This window comes from Alosa alosa, chromosome 8, assembly GCF_017589495.1.
Source record: "Alosa alosa isolate M-15738 ecotype Scorff River chromosome 8, AALO_Geno_1.1, whole genome shotgun sequence".
Lineage (NCBI taxonomy): Eukaryota > Metazoa > Chordata > Actinopteri > Clupeiformes > Clupeidae > Alosa > Alosa alosa.
Window position 1 is genome coordinate 16990836 of NC_063196.1, and position 22676 is coordinate 17013511.

A 22676-nucleotide genomic window follows, 5' to 3' on the forward strand; every position below is an offset into this window, starting at 1 on the left:
CACTCTGTGACTGGCTTTTCCTTGTTTCTTCTGAAAATATGACCCACAAAAAAGTGGTTTATATATTTGTTTTATTAAAAACACTTTTTCCAGTCACATTTTATCAACAGGCACAATCCCCAGTATAGCCATGCCATTGGCCAGCACAGTGCAAGCGCCACCAAACAACTGCAGCCGAGCCTGTTCAGAAAGAGAAATACCGCCACAATGAGACCGATGAGTTGACAAGACAACTCAAATCATCGAGTCCATTGGGGCCTATTATGCTACTGGTAAGTTAAGTGGGTACAGGACATTCAGTTGAACAGGAACTAGATGTACCGCAGAGCGGTACAAAATATGACCACCGCCCAGTCCAGCACATTTTTTCCACAAAAATAAATCACGCTGAAAGGCCTATATGATTCTAACTGTCTCACTAAATTGCATTGTCCACACTCAATTCTCACTGGTATCTGCTAGACAACAAGTACCAAAACATGATTAGTTCATAGATTTCACATGTAAAATTAATTTTATACAACCCCACCCCCATCTTGCCTGTTCATAATTCTGAGAAATTCTTGAATTGTGTGCGGTACACGCTTATGTTTATGTGTGGGTGTGTGTGTGTGCGTTGTGTGTGTTTTCCTGCGTATGTGTGTTTGTGCATGTGCATGCATGCGCATATGTCTACTGTGTGAGTATGTGTCATAATGCATGATTACTGTGAATGTATGTGTGTGCGTGTGTATCTGTTTATGCACATGTGTGCACATGGAATGGGTTAACATGACCCCTGGAGGCAAACATACGGAAAAAATTGGTCATCCTAGGCCCTACGGTTCTCAAGATATTCACAGAAAACTGTGTCTGCCCTACCCTCTTTTCGGGGGGTCCAGTATAGCGGGGAGGCTACAGATCAAAACGAAAAACGATGGTTCCATGCTATCCATGTGGGGTTACATGCCCACCAAGTTTCGTACACACCGGTCTTTCAGTGTCCCGGAATCCTTGTTGGTGTAATACTAAATGTACACATCAAATTATTTTATTGTAAGGCCCCCATGAACAAAAAGTTCACAAAACTTGGCATGCATTCGGAGGGTGTCATAATGATCCTACACTTTCAATTTTGTGCAGTTTTGACCATGTCAGCCAGAGATATTGTGATGACCTAATTTTTTGCTTTTTAATTTTTAACTAGGTGGCGCTATACATGAAATAAGTGGTAATGGGATGGGTTGACATGCCATCTACAGGCCAGTTGGTGTATAGTAACATAAATTAATTTATTGTGTGGCCCTCCATGAACGGAATTCCACGAAACTTAGCGTGCATTCAGAGGGTGTCATAATGATCCTCCAATTTCGTGCAGTTTTGACTATGTTAGGTCACAGATACCTGCGATTACAACACCTCATTTTTACTTTTTTGTGTTTAACTAGGTGGCGCTATACATGAAATGAGTGGTTATGGAATGGGTTGACATGGCCCCTTGAGATCAACATACAAAAAAAAAAAAAAAAGGTCCTCCTAAACCTTACGGTTCTCGAGATATTCACAGAAAACTGTGTCTGCCCTACCCTCCTTTCGGGGGGTGCAGTCCAGCAGGGGGGGCTACAGATCAAAACGAAAAACGATGGTTCCATGCTATCCATATGGGGTTACATGCCCACCAAGTTTCGTCTACCCCAGTCTTTCAGTGTCCCGGGAATCCTTGACGGAAATTTGGACATGCGAAAAATAAAAACAAATAAAAATATCTTCGCTGCGCGGCGGTCATAATAACAGGAAAAGTTACTTCAGCACAGACAGGTCACAACAGTTCACAGTAAAGGCACTATGCAAATTTTAATATCTGTTGAAATAACCAAGAGGCAATTCTCTAGTCTTTCATGTTTAAGGTCTATAGATCACCACTGCATCTGGACTCAGTGTTAGCTTGAGGCGAGTTCTAATTTGCGAACGTTTGTAGAAGTTTGCAAACAGTTTTCTGTTTTTTGCAGTTTCAAGAGGTACATGTAGTTCTCTGCGAACATGTTGGGAGTTGGATGGAGAGTTGGACCGTTGAGAGGGAATGTTACACAAAATCGTTCAAATGTACAGTATCTGTTCAGACAAATATGTTTGCCATGAACATTCGCCTCTGTTCAAGGAATTTGAACGCACCTCTGGTGTTATGTCTGGGTCATCCCTGTGTAGAAATTACCTCCTAGAATTCCACCAAAGCCTGATTACCTTGTCCATGACTGCCTAGCAGCTAACTGAATTGTTCTGATTATGGTGAATGAGGTGAGAATCTACCTGGGCCACAGCAGACGGGCTCCCTTTTACGGGTAATTCCTTGTGTGCAGACGCCACCAAGTGGCTAAAATGAAAAAATGACATAAGGAAAAATCTGAATTAAATACAAAAGAAAATCATAGAAACAAAATACAATGTGCAAAAGGATTGATAATGATGTAATCACTACAATCAATTAATGAATTGATTTATAATAATATTTAAGACAAATGTTCTGTAGATAGGGTCTGGCACTGGATACAAAAGTACTTACCACAGTGTCATGAGGAAGTTGACCAAATATCTGGGTTGTAATTCTTGGTCGCACTGGTGGAGCACTTCATCATACCTGCCCAGATAATAAAACAGTGATCTCAGGTTATAATAATGCACCACACAGCTCAAGGGTTCAGCTCAAACCAAATCAATTGCATCTTTCAGAGTTCCCTGTCTGAACAATCAGAGTTCAGATTTGCTTCAGATTTAAGTTTCTCACGTGACCTTACCCTGTTCAACATTATAATGCCTCTGGTGTGAGAAATACAGTGAGAGATTGTACTTTCTTGACATGAAATAATTTAATTCAGCCACTGTGTACAGTTGTGAGTCCCTTTCTAAATATACAGTATGGTTTAGAATGGAGAAAAAGATGAAAGTCATTCATATCCCCCAAATGAACGTGTCATACTGTACTCAGACTATCTTACCGCAAGAGGTGCTGGAAGATCAATATGCTCCTCTTATCTTGCAGAAGCACTGGGTCACAGCTGCTCTCCTCTGCTCCGTCATACATTCGGATCAAGCTGAAGGGAAGTGGGTTTCACAAAGACACACGTTAGATGTTGATCAAATTAAATAGATGGGGTAGCTTTTTAAAAGATCTTTCAAACTTTTTATATTATGGCTTCTGTGTATGTGACTGTGACTGTGTTCTGGTGTCATCTGGGTTCCCTTACCCTGCTCTCACACGCTTGCGTTGCGTTGCGTTACTGATGGGGGGTGTTTACTATGGTGTATACCTTGCAGCATAATTGTAATTTTGATTGGCGGGTGCTCTCCGTTGGTGCAGCAAAAGTTTCAGAACATTTCTCAACTTTTTGAGCATTCAGCGCAAGCGCGTGTGTGAGCACCAGAGCTGACTCCAGCAGGCAGCGCTGCTCACCTGCGCAAGCGTGCGTGTGTGTACTGCAGGAAAACCCCCGTGTCCCCCTGTGACTGTAGCACTCGGTCCCAGTCAAACTTGTAATCGGACGTGACGGGGCCCTTAAAGTCCTGAGGGGAAATGTCAGTGGGCAACACACAACCACAATCAGTTACTCTCAGGCAACAGTGTCCACAGTCATTAACATACTAATGCAAGACAAGACAAATTCCAATGAATCATATGGACACTGTTAAAGGTACTATGTAAATAGATGCATTTGTACTAAATTTTGGCTACTTTTGTAGCCTGGATAACACCACCATGCTTCGTTCACTTCCGATTTCCATAACCAGCAGTGAAACAAATACATCTTTGTTGTAAATGAAGTGTTTGTTTGGGGGGGGGGGGGGCTTTTTAGGTCTTTAATTGGATAGGACAGTGAAGTGAGTGACAGGAAGGGAGATGGGGTGGGATCAGGAAATGACCCGGGTCACCCAGACTTGAACCCAGGTCTCCGTGGACCCAAATGTGGTACGGGTGCTGTAGCTAAAGCGCCCCCATAACTGAAGGTTTTAAATGCAGGTGTTCACTCTGTTCCAAAGAAAACACACACCTGTGTTGTTCAACGCTTATGCCATGAGTGCAGTCATTGGTAGTGTTCAACACACTGCTAACTCTACTCCTCTGCAGTTATATAAAGCATGCCGATAAGCGGTTGTGATTGGTTCCTGGGTTTTTGGCGATTTGGAAATCGGCTTGAATGGGTAGGTCACCAGATGGACCTGTAAAGCAAACTCAAATGCGATCACAACTTCATCTGGGTTCACTCAGGCTACTTGTTCTGGACTAGGACAGAGGAAACACACCCTACCTGAACTATGAGAGCACTGATTCCCACTTTCTCAGCAGTGTCCTCAGGGTCATCCAGGTCTTTAGTAGCTGAAAGAGGGTGAAAGACAGCGTGAGAATATGTGGCTCACTAGTCCTCAAGATTCTTACAGCCCAAATGACTCTTGGTTGTAAATCACTGCCTGTGTAAGTGCAAGTAAGCACTCCTGACTCCAAAACTTAGCATCTTGTGGTTTTGTATGAGAGTATTTCTGAATGCATAATGTGTGTGTGTGTGTGTGTTTCGTACTTCTGCTCTGGCTCATGTTCCTCAGCATCCGGTTCCGTGCTTCGTCCAGCACGTCCTCCAGAAACACCACCTCCCCCCGCCGCGTGCTCATGCCCTGGACAAGGCCGAAGGGCACGTGGCGACACCTGCAGCAAACGCAGATAGCCATCATCCGGCGACCAAACACAACACACTGATGGGACTAAATCCCATGAGGTTAGTACATGGACATGACAGAGCACTTACTAAAAGCAACATGTTTCGGTTACTTAGGTCTTGGTTTTCAGAGAAGTAAGCCAGTTTCTAATGATACTTTTAACATTCTAAAGACTGACTGTGTTTTTAAAGGACAAATACTCTCTGGTGTTGACACTGTTAACCTGTTGACCGTTTGAAGTCCAAACTAAAAGACAGACTGAACTTTGTAGATATCATCTCGTTTTTCCTCTGTTATAAGCCTTATGTGTGGAATCTGTTTGGCTAGAGAGTGCATAGAGTGTGTGATCAGATACCTCTCGGCCCATGGATGCTGCATGGCCAGAAGGATCTGGAAGAGCTGCCGGAAATGAACGCCTTGACTTTTGTCCGTCTTTAGGGAGGAGAAAAGGAGAGGGTTTTAAGCGCTGCATAACTGGAGCAACTTTGACAATCTGGGTAATCTAAAAATTAGAGATGTCTTACCACATAGATCATGTCATCGAAGTCATATTTTTCTTTCCTGTCTAATGCAGCAGCAATATCTCTGAAAACATGGTCATCGGTTACAGACTTAAAGTTAAACAGGTTTCATGAAATAATAACTAGTAAAAACATTACTCACAATTTTGATACTACTTTGCTTACAGTGGTCATTGGTCACTGATATGAGCAGCAGAAATGGTGACTGTAAAGATAGGATCATGTAAAGGATAGCTGATATACCTTGTGATATAGAGTGAGGTGCCATCGCTACGCTGAACTATGGCATAGTTTGACATGTCGCCTGTTGGGGAGACGTCCACGACACCAGTCCCTTTCCTACAAACCAGGGGACAACTCACTGTAAACCTGGGTGACAGCTTCAGACCGGTCTCAGTGGGGTGATAGTAGACACAAGACTAAATCAAAATAATCACATGTGCTGTGCACACATCGGTCTTTCTTTATATCGTTTGTCTAGACAAGAATATTGATCAGGACCTCTTTGCCAAAATAACGTAACTTGCCCTCTAAAGCATACAACATGGGTAAAGAGACACAGGGCAAACCCCACACACACACACACATGTACACACACACACGTACACACACACAAACACACACCATAAATGTCTGCTATGATGACGTACTCTGTGACTTTCAGCAGGCCGAGGTCCCTGAGTTGCTGCAGCACATCCTGTGTTTTGCTCTGGTGAAAGGACTCCCCGCTGTAGTGGTCGAAGTGAACACCTAACCGCTGACCAGTGGTCAAAAGTGCAGACAGCACACATTAACATTTTTCACCCAGTTCATTTTTACTTCACATATTCACTCCTGGCTGACTGCTGGATCTGTAAACTAAATGATCATGCAAAAATAGGCCAAGACAACTTTTTGACTCAAAACAAGCTTGTGACATCCTTTAGGCCTACGTGTGATATACGATGATATATGATATGTCTCACAATGCTACACTGATAATATAACATTAAAATATCATATACCATGCACTGACATGTTAAATAATGTAACTTTTTTACTCAAATTTCAAATGTGTGCAAACGCAAACATGACTAAATGACAACTGGCAAAAAGGGAGGCTACACCGGACACGTAACTGCAGCGTTTTGTTCACGACACGTAAAAACTGTTTTAGAAGACTGGTCTATCTTTTTGAACGTATGCGCTGCAGCAGATGCATTGTGAATGGAACACCTCAGTAACATGCCCAGCGTAGCCTCCCTGTTAGAACTGCCATTCCCTGGTATTGATGGGAAGTGGTATGGTGGTCAGTCAACATGATGCTTTTAAACTCTTTCTGACGTTACCTTGTAAATACGTTTGTACTCGTCCACCGTAATTTCACGAAACTGTTTCCATAGTGACAAAGACTGTTCATCCCCATCTTCTAGACGCCTGAAGAATTCTCGTGCAGCCTCCTGGATGGACTCATCGTTCTCAGCCTCCCTGTTAATATGGACGTACACCTGTGTGACAGTGAAAAAATAATCAGAGAATGAGCTAAACTTGACACCATGCTAATCATAAACCAATTAAAATCAAAATGGATTCAATGTATCAGGGCTACACTGAAGAGTAACATTTTCATTTTGGTTGAAATTAGCATGGTAAAGCTGTGCTGATGTGACACTACACTAATGGCCTCCTTACACCAAACAACTTTGACAAGATTTGGGAAAGATTCTTGAAAGATTGGAGTCTTTTGAGTAAAGCTTGAAAGGGGGTCATTAGTTAAAAGACTACAATTTTTCAAGAATCTTTCCCAAATCTTGTTTTTTGGTGTAAGGTGGCCATAAGCAGCACTCTACACAGAGAGAGATTAGTTTGATACTGAATAAAGGTAATGCAATGGAACTCTTTGTGGGCCGAGAACTCACATCGAAAAGGTGTTGTAAGGGATTATCTCTGAGTTTGTCCTGAGATCCCAAACGCTGAAAGCCAGCTCCCAGCAATCCTGAAAACAAAAAAATATTGACCTTTAAAACAATGTTACAGCATTTTTGGTTCAATATTTCTTCATTAACAAATTGATGTGTAGGGGGGGCAAACATGGTGTATCACTTTAAAACAAATGCCTACTGTTACGTACATACAGTAGGCTATCCACATATTGACAGTATAAACTGTATGTGAACTGACTTACCAAACTGCATTCCCCAGTCTCCTAAATAATTCACCCTGATGACTTCATTCCCCAAGGCCACTTTCAGGTTGGAAATGAAGTTTCCTAAGAGAAGCCAAAGATACACAAAACACCCTGAAGACATGTTGGCAACAAAAAAGTGTGGTTTTTGACACACCACAACTACACCCACTACTGGTTATAGAAAGACATCACAGTTACAGTCACAGACAAATTCTGTGCTCCTTTCACCTAGCAAGAGCATTGCTCTTGCTCTCATCACTCATTTACTGTGTGCAGGACTCTGATGACTTTGTTTTACCGGTGTTTTATTTTATTGAATCAGTCTTGACATTTTGTATTTTGGTGTGGTACAGTGGTCTTTCAATGACCAGCAAGCGTAAGCTAACAAAGCTGGTTAATGTAGTGTCTAAGGTGGTTGGGGTACAGCTACCACAGCTCCAACATTTATATGATAATAGGGTCAGGGGTAAGGCTAACCAAATTTTAAACTGCCCTGATCACCCACTTTTTGGGGAGTTTAATCTGCTCCCCTCAGGTTGCCATTTTAGGTTACCTCTATTGAGAACTAGACGTGCCAGGGACTCTTTTATTCCTGTGGCTATCAGGAACCTGAATTCACCTGACTGATTTCTTGTATCTTTTATACATTATGTGATTATTTATTTACTTATTTAGTCCATGCTGATAACGACTGATGTTCCTGTGTACTGTCCAAGTGGATTCACTCATTGTTTTTTTTAGGGGAGGGAGTGTCTCCATTGTTGTTGTGTGTCCTGTGCTGTGTTGTCAATGTTGTTGGCATCTGCCGGTGCTTTTACTGTGTATGTGTTTTAGACATCCTGCTGCACACTAAATTTCCTTTCTAAGGATAAATAAAGTGAAACTTGATCACTGTGGACAATTACCTATTATTGTGGAACGGAGGTGTCCTGCGTGAAACTTCTTTGCAATGTTGGGAGAGCTGGAAGACAAGAATGAAAGATTTCACAGGTAGATAGGAGAATCTGCATACTGTACATGAATGTATTTTCCAAAGGTGCAAGTATTTAATAAAAAAGTGTAGATGGACGAAAAGAGGACGAGAATAGTACAACACTGCTTCCTTTATCATGCGGATGTGTCTCCTATTTTAGGCCTAGTACATACAGTTTACTCAATGAGCTTAGTCTTTATAAAGCAAAAATAAATATGTGTTTTGAGATTGTCACATCATTGAAAAGGGTGTCATTAACCCACTCATAAAAAAATCTCAAAGCTTCAAAACAAATGTGGAGGAGGAATGTACACCCAAATAGAGATGCTGGCCAGGAGGTTATCAACTTAAAAACAGTTGCCACACACTCTAATCACTTGATAACTTTATTAATGACCAATGTTTTGGCGCACAGCCAATTTATCAAGAGATCAGAGTGTGCAGCTACTCTGTTTTTAAATAAGGTTTCAAAATCACGAAAATATGAGGGATATATTCTGCCCTCGAACAGGTGTGGAGATAGGAAGGCAGACCTGAACTCCACTAGTGTTTTTCTCCCATGGACGCCTCTGAAAATCTCACTCTGGACTCCAAACCTCTGGGGATCCTTATGAAGTTGTTCTAATAGTTTCTATAAACACAATGAAAGGAAATATGGTCATATATGAAACTAATACCAACCTAAACTACAACAAAAGCAAAAATAACTTTGTTCAATGCATGTTATTTACAGGATGAGATTTCGGAAAGAACAAAAAGACAAGTACAAGATGTAACTTCAAGGGCTCCAATGACAAAGTACAACATTTACCTTAGCGAGTATTATTTTATTTATTCTGAAATGTATTCCACCACGGGAAGGGATGACTTCTTCGATCACTTCATCTGCCTTTAACTGAAAGAGAATGTAAACAGTGAATAAATATGAACACGCATGCAGATTGAAATTTATGATTGAACTGTTACAGGTACAATCAGCGATTGCGCATGACATCGCGTTTGTTTATGTTTAGATTTAAATCCAAAATAACCAAAGGACCAAACTAAACACACCAGAGAGGTAGTTCACCTCTCTCTTCAATAATCCCAGAGAAACTCCACATAGTGTGTCGTATCTTATTTGGGGGACAGGCTGCTTCCACTTTGTTTATTTCCATTGTTTTTGGAGCCTGGGCTGCCTACAGAGACAGTCTACTAACGGGATGGGCAGCTAGCACATTGTGAGGAGATGTTCGCTAAATGTGACAAAAAACTGTGTGGGCTTGAAAATGCATACAATCGCTGACTGCACCTTTAATCTATGGCATGAATTAATCTGAATAAAATCCTCCACATAAAGATTTGACAGTTATGCCTGACAAACTGATCTCACTGGGGTTTCACACCTGTCTTGCCAGCGACTCTGTCGTTGTCTTGAAGTCCCCGTCAGAAGAGAGGAAGCCATTACTCACAAGAGAACTCACAGACAGCTTGAGGTCGGGACTTATCCTATAATAATCAACCAGAGGAAGACACAGTCAAGCCAACATCCATCTTATGCATGCCAGTGCTTCAGCAAATGCATCATATTCCATTATGACAAGGCCTTCACAAACTCCAGTGGGCACTACTACAGTGATTCAGAGCATTCAATCCATTAATGATCATTCAAGCCTTTGGTGATATTACCATCTCATCATTGCTGACAATGAAGTGGGTACAAACACAGACAGACAGACAGACAGAGAGAGAGAGAGAGAGAGAGAGAGAGAGAGAGAGAGAGAGAGAGAGACTTAACTGTTTCTTTGAAACTGGAATAGCAGAGATAGCTGGTATGAAGACATCCTCCTTATGTCCAAATATCCTCGACAGCTGTAAAAACAGTGTTATTAGTAAAAGCTGAGCCTCAAACGGTCAATAATTGATAATCAATTCAAGCGTATCCATCAAAACAATATTGTTAACTAGCCTAAGTGTTTTTTTTTGCAATCTCTGAAGCTGATTACACTGACTTTTATTTTTACGTTCGAAGTGGATAGAACAATAGATCAGCCATACCTGAGTAGCAATCTTTCTCCTGAAAAAACAAGCCATAGAGCTGCAACTGAATACTGATCGAACCAGGTGAAATGAGAAGAAAACACAGGTCAGCAGGCTACATGCTTCTTGGAATGGTTGACATTCAGCAAGCACTTCCTCTTAACCCACGTGATGTAAGCGTTCACTGATCACATGAGCACAGCACATGGCTATGTGAGAGCAAAGACTACGCGCTAGAATCTTTGTGTGAGAGTATGCAAAGTGTGCAGCAAAAGTGTTCTGTTTTGGGATGGGCAGAGAATGTCTATGAAGACGAGCTGGGCGTGAGACTCTGTTATGGGCGTGATCAAAGTTTGCCCACCGCCAGAAGAGGAAACATTACAGCAAGATTCAAGCGGACCAAGCCGGTTAAAACAGAGACACTGAATTCAGACAGGTAAGAGAGAATTTGACATTTAATGTCACGTGTGGTTTCGACCGAAATAAAATGTTATCGAGTGTTTTAACATGCATGCCGTTATACCGAAACAATAATTGCTTTGACAAATATGAGTTTATTCATCATGTGTGTGTTTTCATTCTGTGCAACCAGTTAAGTCGGCGTGTTTTTCGCGAGTGCCGTTAGCAGTAGCAGCTAGCCATTTTATGGACTAGAACCCAAAGTTAATGTAACCAGAGAATGTCTAATGTCCGTAGACGGGCTCTGATGTAACGTTATCATTCCTGTGAGTTCCTTGAAAATCTTAGATATGTCGCTTCGAGCAAATAGGAAAATAACGTGGGGATTTGGAACTATCACCCCCAACTCACCCTTTAAACTCCCGCGGAGACAAAAAAATCTGAAATGGAGATGTTTTCCTAAGCACACCTTTGTCCTCTGTCTTCGAGTAGATACTGAGATTTCCGAGGGGTATTTCACTAAGGCAGAATTAAGACATCCAAGATAAGTGATAAAGCGAAGTTTGACATAGCGTTGTCTGGTCATCCTAGCTCCACTCGTTTCACTAATGCCAATCCAGGATGAGTAGAGTAGGAGCGACTATGTCAAGCCAGATGTAAGTAATTCAGGATGTGTTCTCGTTTCTGCTCCAAAGTGCCCACGGTTGATATAGACTAACAATGAAGTAAAGTTATCCTTTTTGGAATGGGGAATCATGGCTATTTCTGTAAAACAGCAGAAGTAGGCGTGGTAGACCAACTGAATGCAAATTTACGTATATACATGTACGTATATATATGCATATGCACCCACTTGTGAGTGCTTCCTTGTCTCGGCACGCAACATCATGAAGAAAGCGCTTGCCACTGCAAAGATGCACATAGTATGATATACCTTAATATTATAGTTGAAAATACCTTCGAAAACTTGCCCCTCCACTTCCAATCAACTACAGTAGGCTATTCATCAAAGTCTATCAATAAAATAAACAATGAGTACCTAGGCATATGTTAATAATTACAAGGCGATCACAATTAAAATAATATCCATATGGTAGTAGGCAGACAATCTGTTTTGTTTTGCGAGCAAATACATTTAGCAAATAGTTTATAAATGGAATAAAGCTCCTTAAAATTAGCACGGAGGTCTGATGTGAATGACAGCTAGCTGAACCAATAAGACCACATAATTACCATTAGAATTAACTTAGCTTGGCTGTTCTCCTGGTCGGGACCAGGCTAGGTGCAGAGAATAAATCCCCATGGTAATTTATGTGCCATCTCTTTTGTGAAACCAAGTCAAGGCTAAATTCATCCAGGATAACATAAAAATCCCAGCTTAATCCCTTATCCATTATCCGTTAGATACCCAGGAGCTAACTTGCGAATAACTTAATGGCAAGTTGCATCGCAAGTTAGCTTTGGGTTAGCAAAAATCAAAGTGTTCCGCCTTCACGTATCCACTCGAAGGCAGAGGACAAAAGTATGTACAGCAAAACGTTTGCATTTATTTCGTTGTCCCCGCGAGAGTTTAACAGGTGTGATAATTCTAAGAGTTATTTTTCCATAGGGACAATCTCAAGATACCGAATCTCCTTATATGGGCACAGCATCGCGATTTTTTTATTTATTTTTTAAACCGCAACTGTTTATTTAAGTTTGCTTCGTGAAATTTGAGCGTGTGGACTTCAATCACATGCCATTCATATCTTCAGTCCCTCTGTTTCAAGTTAACATGAGCGCCATTTATATAGTCAGTCAAATATATATATATATATATATATATATTAAATGAAAATAGCAGTTGTAACACCCGTCTCTATGGCAAAATGAACTGATTTTTATCGCGCAAGGGTCCACTCATCAGGATGTTTTGTTTTTTTCACTATTATTTCCATTTCTATTATACCTTGGGCCCTCACAAGTTGATAATGACCACCCCCAACTCAGCTTGGTTTCAGGGGCAAAAAAAAAAAACCTTTTTGTGAAAAGCTTTTGGCAGAATGATGTAATTGTGAATATTAAGGTAGGATACTGCAGCTACATAAATGGGCATATAACCCTCACATTATCCTGACACATAGGGGAAACTGGCAAAAAAGATTCTGGGGATTGCTGCCTTTTTGCTGTCAAATATCACCCTCAACACACCCCAAAAGACCAAAAATGTCTGTCCGCCTGACATTGTCATCAAAAGTGATCATTTTCAAGCATTTTATTGTATCATATCACTGCCTCACAGCTGTTATATCCAAAGTTCCTGTACCTCAAATCGGAGAAAACCGAATTTTCTAGAGTCTAGAGGGGAGCCCTGTGGTCAGAAGGCAGCCTGGACATATGTTGGAGTAAGTGTTAAGCTTGGGCTGGAAAGAGTGGTGAGGGTGGGTGTCTGCATGCTGCCTAGGGCCTAGGACAGGTCTTCGGGGCTGTCCTGTGGTCAGATTGCAGCCTAGGCCTCACAAAGCCTCAGGGGTCAAGCAAGGGGTCAGACGGCAGCCTAGGCCTTGGGCAGACCTCTGGCCTATGCTGGAGTCGTGGGCAGCCTCGGTTAGAGGCTTGGACTTGTGTGAGTGTCTGCCGTAGGCCTCGAGAAACCTCAGTGGTCAAGCCAGGGGTCTGATGGCAGCCCATGCCTCTCGCAAGGCCTCCGGCCTATGCCGGCGTGGTGGGCTGGCTCAGTGAGAGGCCTGGTGCTTGTGTGAGTGTCTGCTGTCTGCCGTAAGCCTCGAGAATCCTCAGTGGACCTGGCTCCCAGCCTAATTGTCCACCTTACAAATACTCAACGTCGTTCGTTATGGGTGGTGAGGCAGAGGATGATGATGACAAGACTGACAGGCCTTAAAAAAAGAAAATGAAATGTTCAACATAATAAGTTATTCTTTCCCATGTCTGATTGAGACATGCTAAATAAAAGTGGCTATAGGTGCTCAAATTCATTTTCAAAGAAACTTCTAATACAAAATGTTTTACTTTTCATGTAGACTTTCATTGTGTAAAGTTTTATTGTGATAGGAGTAAAAGAAAAAAATAAGCCTATATTTTGGGTAGCCTATATTCGATTAGTATATAGCTAATTTGCATATTCAAATTCATTTTCAAAGAAATACAAAATTTTTTACTTTTCATGGATACTTTTTCATTATACAGACCTTTTAGTATGTTGTTCTGGATACCTCATAGAAATGATCTAAGCTGCAAAAAATTATTTTACAATTAGTCTGTCGTAAAAGGCTACTTTGCTTGGACTATAGTGCGGTTATAGCCCATAGTGCTGCAAAGCGAATGCAGAAGTGCCATTCATCCTGTTACAAGTCAATGAACCACTGAAACAATTTTGGAAACATTGTTTTAAGGTACAAAAAACTCTTTGGTGTTGCTAAATAATTGTTCCTAGCACAATTTTGTCTTGTGGGTCTAATGGACATTTTTACTTGTAAACGGTTGGTCAGGTCATCGAAATGTCCAGGGTTTTATTTTTTTATCAGACATAAGTGGCAACCCTATGGTGCACATGTTTTGCTTTTTTTTGCTGTGGAAAACAGCTGTGACCGAACAAGCAATCATGCTGGTTAACAGGTTTCTCTGCAGAGCTCCCCCTACAGCTTCGGAGTATATATTTGACACTCCTCATCAGTTTGCAGTTTCCTCTTTCCTATTCCATGCCTTAATGATCTGTTGTGGCAACAGAGGAAATATGGTTATTGTAATAGGTCATTATGGAGGTAGATGAATGGACATTGTAATATACTGCACAGCACTAAAGTCAATTTTTTAAACTAGGCTATGTTAGCATGTTTGTGTAGGCAAGCATGGGTGACCTAGGGCCTATTGCACAAAACTAGGATAAGGGATTAAGCCGGGATATCTTGGTTATCCTGGCTCAATTTATCCGTGATCCAGTTGCACAAAAGCGAGATGGGGGGCAGCAGGATATGTTATGGTATAAATCACCATGGCGATTTATTCTGTGGAGCTAGCCTGCTTCAGACCAGGCTAAGTTCCAGCATCTATTTAATCTCATCCCTTATCTCAGTCAGCAGTCATCACAAACGGAAACCAATAGTTATTCCACTGCCCACTACACATTGTTATCACATATAACTAGACCCACTGTCATTATTTAAACGTTTGTGATCATTAATTAACTTTTACATATCGCCATTCCCGACCTGTCATGCGACAATGTGACGTCACGGGAGTGCCTAGCCATTTTGCGCGTGGTGGTCGTGGCATTAGTTGCAATATTCTCCTAAACAGAGGTGTTGCTGTTTATTGCTGTTGTGAAAAGGCTATCGCTACCTACTTCACACCGTAGAAGAAGCAATGAAGCAGCTCAAATTATGTCTAGTTGCCATGGTGAATCAGTGAATCTGTGATCGGTGGCGGGGTCTATTTGAGAGAGCCGTGAGTGCGCACTTATCCAGGATAGGTTTCACCTGGTTTGATGAATCCGTGTCTGCTCATCCTGGCTTGCTCGTTGTGCAACCAATTAATCCTGTACGCTCTTGTTTTGGATTCATTGAGCGCAGCTCAGTAACTTATCCCGGATGTCTTAATTCTGCTTTTGTGCAACAGGCCTCTAGGCTTGAAACTCATTTGGAACATCACACAAAAAAACAGATGGTGTACTGACACTTTAAAGACAACAACAGTTATGTAAAGAAGTCCATGATGTTACCACTGTAAGTCAGATGTAAAAAATGACTTTTCCCTGCCAAAAAAAAAAGAATTTCCATGACATACTATATAATAGATGGTACAATGTACCGATCAATAATTCCAGAGCAGCCACATACCGTTTAAGAATCTTTATTTTATTTTAGACCATGAGATAAATAATGGGCATTGAATAAACAAAGTTGGGCTACTCAAGCAAGCAGTAAAGCTAATAACCAGATATACACCTATTCTCTGTGGAAATATTTGTATTAATGTATTTTGGCAAATAAATGTTAAAATCAGTTTAAGGAGGTCCATAATCTGAACTGTTGATTTGTGTAGTTAAGTAACATCACCTAAAAACTTGTTTCTTTTCAATAGAACATCCGAGAGAGACTGGTGAAATGGTGTTCGACAACGTGGAGTGAGGAAGAGATAACGGCAGGTGAGTGCTTTGGAGAGGTTGCTACAGTTCACCAGACAAGGCCACTTAAGAGGAGAGAGAGAGACAGAGACAGAGCGTTTAACGTGACTTAAAATGCAATAAATACAGTTATGTGCAAAATAATAGCAGTGTGTTTTAAAAAACTGAATAAAGCTCAAAATCCTTAGAATAGCTGTTAATTCCATAATATCAATGCATTGGGAACACTGCACATTCAATTTCAAATCAAAACATGACCAAAATTGATTAAGTTGATTAAGAAAAGGAATGTTTGGTATGTTGGGCTGTTCAAAGAAATAGCAGTGTTTTGCATTTTTTTTACAAACTCAAACATTTACTGTATAAACTGAAAAATGTCTCAAGATTTTGCTTTACTTTGAATCACTGCACTAATATCCAATTACTAATTACCATTATTTCTGAGAATTGCTTCACATCTGTGTTGCATTGAGTCGACCAACTACTGGCACCTGTGAACAGGTATTCCTGCCCAGGACGATTAAATTACATTCCACAATTCCTGTGCATTTCTGGGTTTTGCCTCAGAAACAGCATCTTTGATGTCACCCCACAAGTTTTCCATAGGATTGAGGTCTGGGGATCGGGCTTGCCACTCCATAACATCAATCTTGTTAGTCTGGAACCAAGACTTTGCTTGCTTACTGGTGTGTTTTGGGTCATTGTCTTGTTGAAACACCCATTTCAAAGGCATATCCTCTTGAACATAAGACAACATGACCTCTTCAAATGTTTTGATGTATTGAAACTGATCCATGATCTCTGGTGTTCGATAAATAGGTCCAACACCACAGAATGAGAAACATCCCCATAACATGAATTGAGCACCACCATGCTTTACTGTCTTCACAGTGTACTGTGGCTTGAATTCAGTGCATGGGGGCCGCAGACAATTTGTCCAACGACCCATATGCACCGAATTCAAGCCACAGTACACTGTGAAGACAGTAAAGCATGGTGGTGCTCAATTCATGTTATGGGAATGTTTCTCATACTGTGGTGTTGGACCTAATTATCGCACACCAGAGATCATGGATCAGTTCCATGCCTCAGCTATTGTTTGATTTATGTATCATGGAAATTCAAGTCAAGTCATTTTTATTTATAAAGTTCATTTAACATGTACTTAGTACAATCCAAAGCGCTCCACACACAAGACATTGACACATAAAGACAAACAATGCTGGACGGAGCGGCGTAGTCGCCAGCGTACCCGTGACATCAAGACATAAACAAACAATTTACATAAGACACAAGACAGGTGCCGGACAGAGCGGCGTAATCGCCAGCGTACCTGTGACCTCACACCAAGACATAGGCTACACAAATAAACAGACAGACAAATAGACAGTGACCGTATAGCAAGCCTGTCTTTACAAAGACAGTAGGCTTACAGAACAAGACCAGATATAAAACAAACGGACTCAGCGCTCATGCAGACAAAGATAAAGACAAACAAAAAACACTCAATAAGACCACAGGCAGGTGATCGTACTTCGCCAGCAGTTTAGTCCACAAGTCCCCTTTCGCCCGGTGAGCAGATCAGCCAGCAGATTAGGGGGCAGTGGCCGCGCGGTGGGCGGCTCTCTTCTCTCTCGGCATGGTGAATAAAAAGCCGCTTGCATGATGTTCCCGTGACGTTGCTCCTGGACAGTCCAGTGGCTTAAACGTAGGCCTGCAGCTAGATGGCAGAGGTGTGAAAGTTGGCAGGCGGTGGCAGACGGTGAGTTGAGTTCCCTTGGCAGACGATGTAAAAGTTCATACCAGCAACTTCTCAAGGTGAAATCCTGACACAGCTTGTGCGTTGACGTCTGTTGATGGTTGACGTTAGTGGATAGCTAGTTAGTTAGCTAGCATCACTACGTCGACATCCAGACGTCAGATGACATTTCAGCTCAACTAACACTCAAAATCTCACAGTCAGGTCCCACAGATGTTATCTCTCACCAGACACCGAGAAGAAATTCATTGAGTAGCCTCTCCCTGCGACCTGTAGAAAGCCATGGTTGGATATCCAATCATATCCAAGTTGGCCATCTTGTGATGTCGAGCATCCAGTGCGACTTGGAAATTCTCAGCTTAGATCTGTTATTATAGGTCTAGGCCTCTACATATTCATTGCATCACCAGGTGTCTGCTTTTGGCAAGTAGTCCTCCAGTGTTTCCCATACATTGACTTATTTGTGGCGGTCCACCACAATATCATTTCCATGTTGTACTATTTAAATTGGATGGAATTCTTTCATTGTCGAGCTATGTGCAACTTTGCGCAGCCTCTCCTTGTCTCTCTGTCTCTCAACGAACCTACAGTACATGCATGTTTAAAGAAAACATTAACAATCCTGCAAGGCATAGAAGATGACTGGCAAAATTTTGCTTGAATCTGGTTAGCATCATAACCCTGCTGCATTAATTTGTTAAAAACCTTTATCTAATTCATGTTAATTCTGCAACCCTACCACCACAAATAGAATTTAAATTATGTGAGAAACACCGAGTCTTCATATCCTTTTCTGACTTTTATCAATTATCTGAATCAATGTCTTAGGTTTGCAAGAACCATGAAGGGAAATGCAGTGTTTATGCTCGTATACGTCTTCACCTTGTGGAGTAAGTTCATATTGATAAAAAAATAATGATAATTTTGTAATTATTCACCTAACTAGATGACTAACTAAAATACAATTTCTTGCCTCTTCTCCTATAGTGTGCCTGCCTGTAATCGGTGTGAGAAAAAGTGGCATAGTACATGAGACCATTACCCTCCCCTGCAATCTGTTCTGCAATGACACATTGACATGGACATTGTTGGATACTGGCCCGGTGATCAGGTGTGAGAGAGGAGATTGCCAAACAGGAAAGGGGTTTGAAAACAGAGTCAGGGTTTCAAATGAAAGCTTTCATGGCAACCGTACTCTTGGTCTCATCATCGGTTTACTAAAGTTCAATGATCAGGGTCACTATGAAGGCAAATGTGGTGACCGATATTGTGATTATACGCTTCAGGTTTTGGGTGAGTATTTCCTGCATGCACAGTTCTTTGGACAGACTAGTGTGTGTGTGTGTGTGTGTGTGTGTGTGTGTGTGTGTGTGTACTAACTTATATTGATAAAGCCAACAAATGTCACCAGTGATTATCCAGCTCTATCGAAATGAGTAGATAAATATTGAACAGGTCCTGTATATCTTGTCAGCTTGTGTGAAAGTAATTCAATTTGTTACAATTACAAAGTCAAAATAATTCTACCAAATAGGACATGTGCTAGTACTATTTGAGAAGACTTTACTACTTGAGTAAATTTGATTGTTGAGGTTTTAAGATGTTTGGCATATTTTGTAAAATGCTGTTCTGATTGTTGCATTCAACATCCATGATGCATAATCTATTTAATCAATTTGTATTTGCATTTATCTGAAAATCTTAACAATACTCATGCTGGTGTATGTTTTCCCTCTGACTCTCAGTACCTGTTGATGTGAACGTATCCACTGGAAACAATGCCACCCTACCTTGCTATGCGGCCATGAAAAAAAACAAAGACCACAAAACGGCCTATATTTTGTGGGAGAGGAATGGGGAGATGGTACTGTTGCTTAAGAATGGAACGTTCACTTATGGCCGCATGCTGGAGAACAGAGTGTCAGTTTCTAAAAATGGCTACGAGAATGGTGACCTCTCCCTTCACATCGTCGATGCCCTTCCATCTGATCAAGGAGTATACGTATGCCAGTATTCGGACACAGGAAAAACCGATGATTTCAAAGGGGGTCCAAATTCAGTAAGGCTCAATGTACAAGGTAAGTTTATTATTTTGCCAGTCATTTTTTTATTACAATTGCTATTCTTTGTTGTCGTAGGGTTCATAATACCAACTCTACAATGTCTGTACCTTTGACGTTATGCCTCATTTTTGTAACTCAAGTCATCACAATGTTTTTTGCTGTTATGATATATTGAATTATAAGTTATTATAAACATATAATATTGTAATGGAATGTTATGTATTATAAAGGTGTCTTCTGATATTAATTCCCGAATTGTCATTGTTTTTATTCTCTTGCAGGAGAGACAAAGTCTTGGTTCTGTGTAGTTCTTAGTTCCTTGGTAATCTTAGCTTGTACAATCAGTTTACTGGCCATCGATTACTGCCTGTGCAAAGGCATCCCAAGTTATTTTAGATGTCCAGAGGTTCCCAGAATGTCTGTGCCTGTACAAAATGATGACAGAAGCTCCACTCCTCTGAGGGATTTAAAGGATGTCTCCTCAGTCTGTCCCAATTTTGAGTAAGACATGTAAGAAGCTGAACTTTGCCCTTCTCACTATTGTTACGGCGGTAACTATTGTGATTGGCGGAAAGTGGAGTTCCTGCTTGGGGCTCATTGGACAGCCCTTCAAAGGCTCAAGTGCCTTTCTGCTGCCAGCATCCATGTCAGAGCTGTGGATGGCTGTGTGTATCGTCTTATGTTGTCCTGAACTGTTGTCTTGCTGTGTAATCTGGACCTGCTCATTTTAAAGTTACTAAGGTGGTAGTGTGCCGGTCCGGCAATTACTCCCAGTGGTGCGAGTGGCTACCAGTGGCGTAACGTAGCTGTGCTGGGCCCCGGTGCAAGCATTTTCATTGGGCCCCCCCTCCAACACCACCCCAACCCCCTGCGACACAAACACACACACACCCGCACACAAAATTGAATGAGATGATTCGCCAACATGATCAGAATGTGACAGACAGTGGCTACCTGACTAATCATCGTGCTACTATCTCTGAATTCCCCCAACTTCCGAAACCGAAACACAGATAACGTATAGCCATAGAACAATTAAATAGCCATCAAGAAAAGCATCAAGGAAAACACAGCAACAGCAACGCGGTGGCGCCTACACAATATATAATCACACAATTGCTTATTTTAGCCTATATCAGTGTGTCGCTGCGGTCAGATAGCCTTCCACAAACAGGTCACAGAAAGAGTACCTCACATATGCCTACTCCATAAAAAAGCAACCTGTAAGTAACCCATTAGAAGTTCAATCTATGGGCCAGCAAAGTCATTGATGATATACTGTATTGTTGAAACCCAACTGCCTGGCTCTGTTGTTCTCTATGGCGAGTATGGCCAATCCATTCAATTGTTCAAGTCCCATGCTAGCCTACTCCTTAGGTAGGACTTAACGCCAGCAGCAAGGTGTTTGAATAGTTTTTAAATTTCAATCATTTGGATTTAGTCTCCTCCAGTTCTTGTCTTTCTTTTCTCCTCTGTGTACCACTTGTATGTTTACTAATTGGTGATTGCATTGCTGATTATTATAACTAAGCTACAACACATCCAGAAGTAGCTTCACAACATAATGTAATCCCGAATGACAGGAAGTAAGAAATGTGTAAACACATTTCCCCATTCCCAGCAGGCCTTGATCATTTGTAAAAATTGACAATGAATAAAGAAATTTAATAAGTTGCAGGTTTTTACTTCTAACTCATATTGTAGCTTATGTTGTAACATCTGAAAGTAAACACAATGCAAAATTACATATACAAATAGGGTCATCATGACTTAACAATTATAGGGCACGAGAGTGGTATAAATAGCTGTCAATCCCTCAAAATTATGAATTGTGAGAAAAATATTGACATCCGAGAGTTGCCGACGTAATTTCATCTTAATTACGATGTTGCATGTTGGGCCCGAATACTGACGGGAGGGGGCCCCCATCCGTGCCTGCACCACTGCACCATTGGTAGTTACGCCAAAGTCCTTTTAGGCAAGTCACTCCACTCAGCGGCCATATACCAACGTTTTATGGGCACTCAACGGGCACAGTCTTTGGGTCGAACTGCGCGTGCGCAAGGCTTCACGACACCAATCTTGCTCCAGCGGCGAGATCACAACACATGATTGGCACGATGTCTTCACAACACACCATATGATTGGCTCAATGTATTCACATGTCGACGTTTTGCCGAGGAAGGGGTGGGATATGTGTAGACAACGGCCATATTGGCGTGACAAACTAGCCCCATGCATTTCTATGGAGTATTTTTTGAGTGCCGTGTCTCATTAGAAAGTCTCTGGTTACGCCACTGGTGGCTTCGTTGTAGCAAATACTGGCCAGTAGCCAGGGTGTGCCGGGTTCGGCACAATTACTCCCATTGGGGAGGTTATGTGTTTCATGTTTATTTTTTAATAGGGGTAGCCTACTTCATACTTTAGTTTTATTAATATCCGGTGTTTCACCACTTTCACTGTTTGAACTCTTATTTTGATTCATCAATAAATCATTTCATTATTTTTCCTTTACTTGTTTGTGTTTTTCTCTAAAAAAACTAGTTATGGACCCTTATGCCCCTACAGTAGGCATTTTAGCATTCAGACGTTCACACACGCTATTATAACTACTGTAGGAAACTTACTGGATCTGCTCCGTGCTACTTGAATTCCATAATCCAGCTCTACATCCCCAATCGCCCACTGTGGTCATCTGATGAGCGTCTGCTGTGATGTCCAGCCATTAATGCTAGGAGGTCAAATTCAAGACTTTTCTTTGGTGATTCCTTATTGGTTGCCTAGTGTTCTGCATGCGTCTGGTAAATTCTGCTAAAATGTAAAGTGGTTACTTGTTTTGATGGTCTGGTATTTTTTTAATTAATAGTATTTTTTTAAATGTATTGCTAGTGTTTAGCATCTATTTCACAAGCATCCCTGCAAAGTCTTTTCCACTATCAAGCTCACATCCCAACTTGATGGCTGGCTGCC

The 22676-nt window shown here is 41.3% G+C and overlaps 2 protein-coding genes across 3 annotated transcripts; one reads left to right on the forward strand and one right to left on the reverse strand.

Moving 5' to 3' along the window:
- Window positions 1-57: 57 nt before the first annotated feature.
- On the reverse strand, window positions 58-10524 carry rars2 (arginyl-tRNA synthetase 2, mitochondrial). Its single transcript, XM_048249998.1, has 20 exons — window positions 10382-10524; window positions 10122-10195; window positions 9730-9832; window positions 9156-9239; window positions 8878-8975; window positions 8277-8332; window positions 7369-7452; window positions 7103-7179; window positions 6533-6691; window positions 5855-5961; window positions 5448-5543; window positions 5208-5268; window positions 5039-5115; window positions 4548-4672; window positions 4281-4348; window positions 3428-3537; window positions 2973-3068; window positions 2540-2614; window positions 2287-2350; window positions 58-180 (listed from the first exon to the last, which is right to left on the reverse strand). The coding sequence occupies exons 1-20, from the start codon at window positions 10415-10417 to the stop codon at window positions 94-96; spliced, it is 1737 nt and encodes a 578-aa protein (XP_048105955.1). The 5' UTR covers window positions 10418-10524; the 3' UTR covers window positions 58-93.
- Window positions 10525-10526: 2 nt separating this feature from the next.
- LOC125298992 lies at window positions 10527-21793 on the forward strand. 2 transcript variants are annotated; one of them, XM_048250005.1, is made up of 6 exons: window positions 10608-10799; window positions 15842-15905; window positions 18472-18533; window positions 18631-18936; window positions 19389-19721; window positions 19988-21793. In XM_048250005.1, the coding sequence occupies exons 3-6, from the start codon at window positions 18485-18487 to the stop codon at window positions 20209-20211; spliced, it is 912 nt and encodes a 303-aa protein (XP_048105962.1). In that variant the 5' UTR covers window positions 10608-10799; window positions 15842-15905; window positions 18472-18484; the 3' UTR covers window positions 20212-21793. The 2 variants fall into 2 exon arrangements, with proteins under 2 accessions (XP_048105961.1, XP_048105962.1); XM_048250004.1 differs by lacking the exon at window positions 15842-15905 and having other exon boundaries at window positions 10527-10799.
- Window positions 21794-22676: the final 883 nt, after the last annotated feature.

Coding starts and splice junctions, on each gene's coding strand:
- rars2 (XM_048249998.1), bottom strand. CDS start 10,417: ATGGCTTGTTTTTTCAGGAGAAAGATTGCTACTCAG. Junction 8,976..9,155: donor ATAAAATAATACTCGCTAAG/GTAAATGTTGTA, acceptor TTGTGTTTATAG/AAACTATTAGAACAACTTCA. Junction 3,069..3,427: donor ACACACGCACGCTTGCGCAG/GTGAGCAGCGCT, acceptor ACTTCCCTTCAG/CTTGATCCGAATGTATGACG.
- LOC125298992 (XM_048250004.1), top strand. CDS start 10,618: ATGCAAAGTGTGCAGCAAAAGTGTTCTGTTTTGGGATGGGCAGAGAAT. Junction 10,800..18,471: donor GAGACACTGAATTCAGACAG/GTAAGAGAGAAT, acceptor TCAATGTCTTAG/GTTTGCAAGAACCATGAAGG. Junction 18,937..19,388: donor TTATACGCTTCAGGTTTTGG/GTGAGTATTTCC, acceptor TCTGACTCTCAG/TACCTGTTGATGTGAACGTA.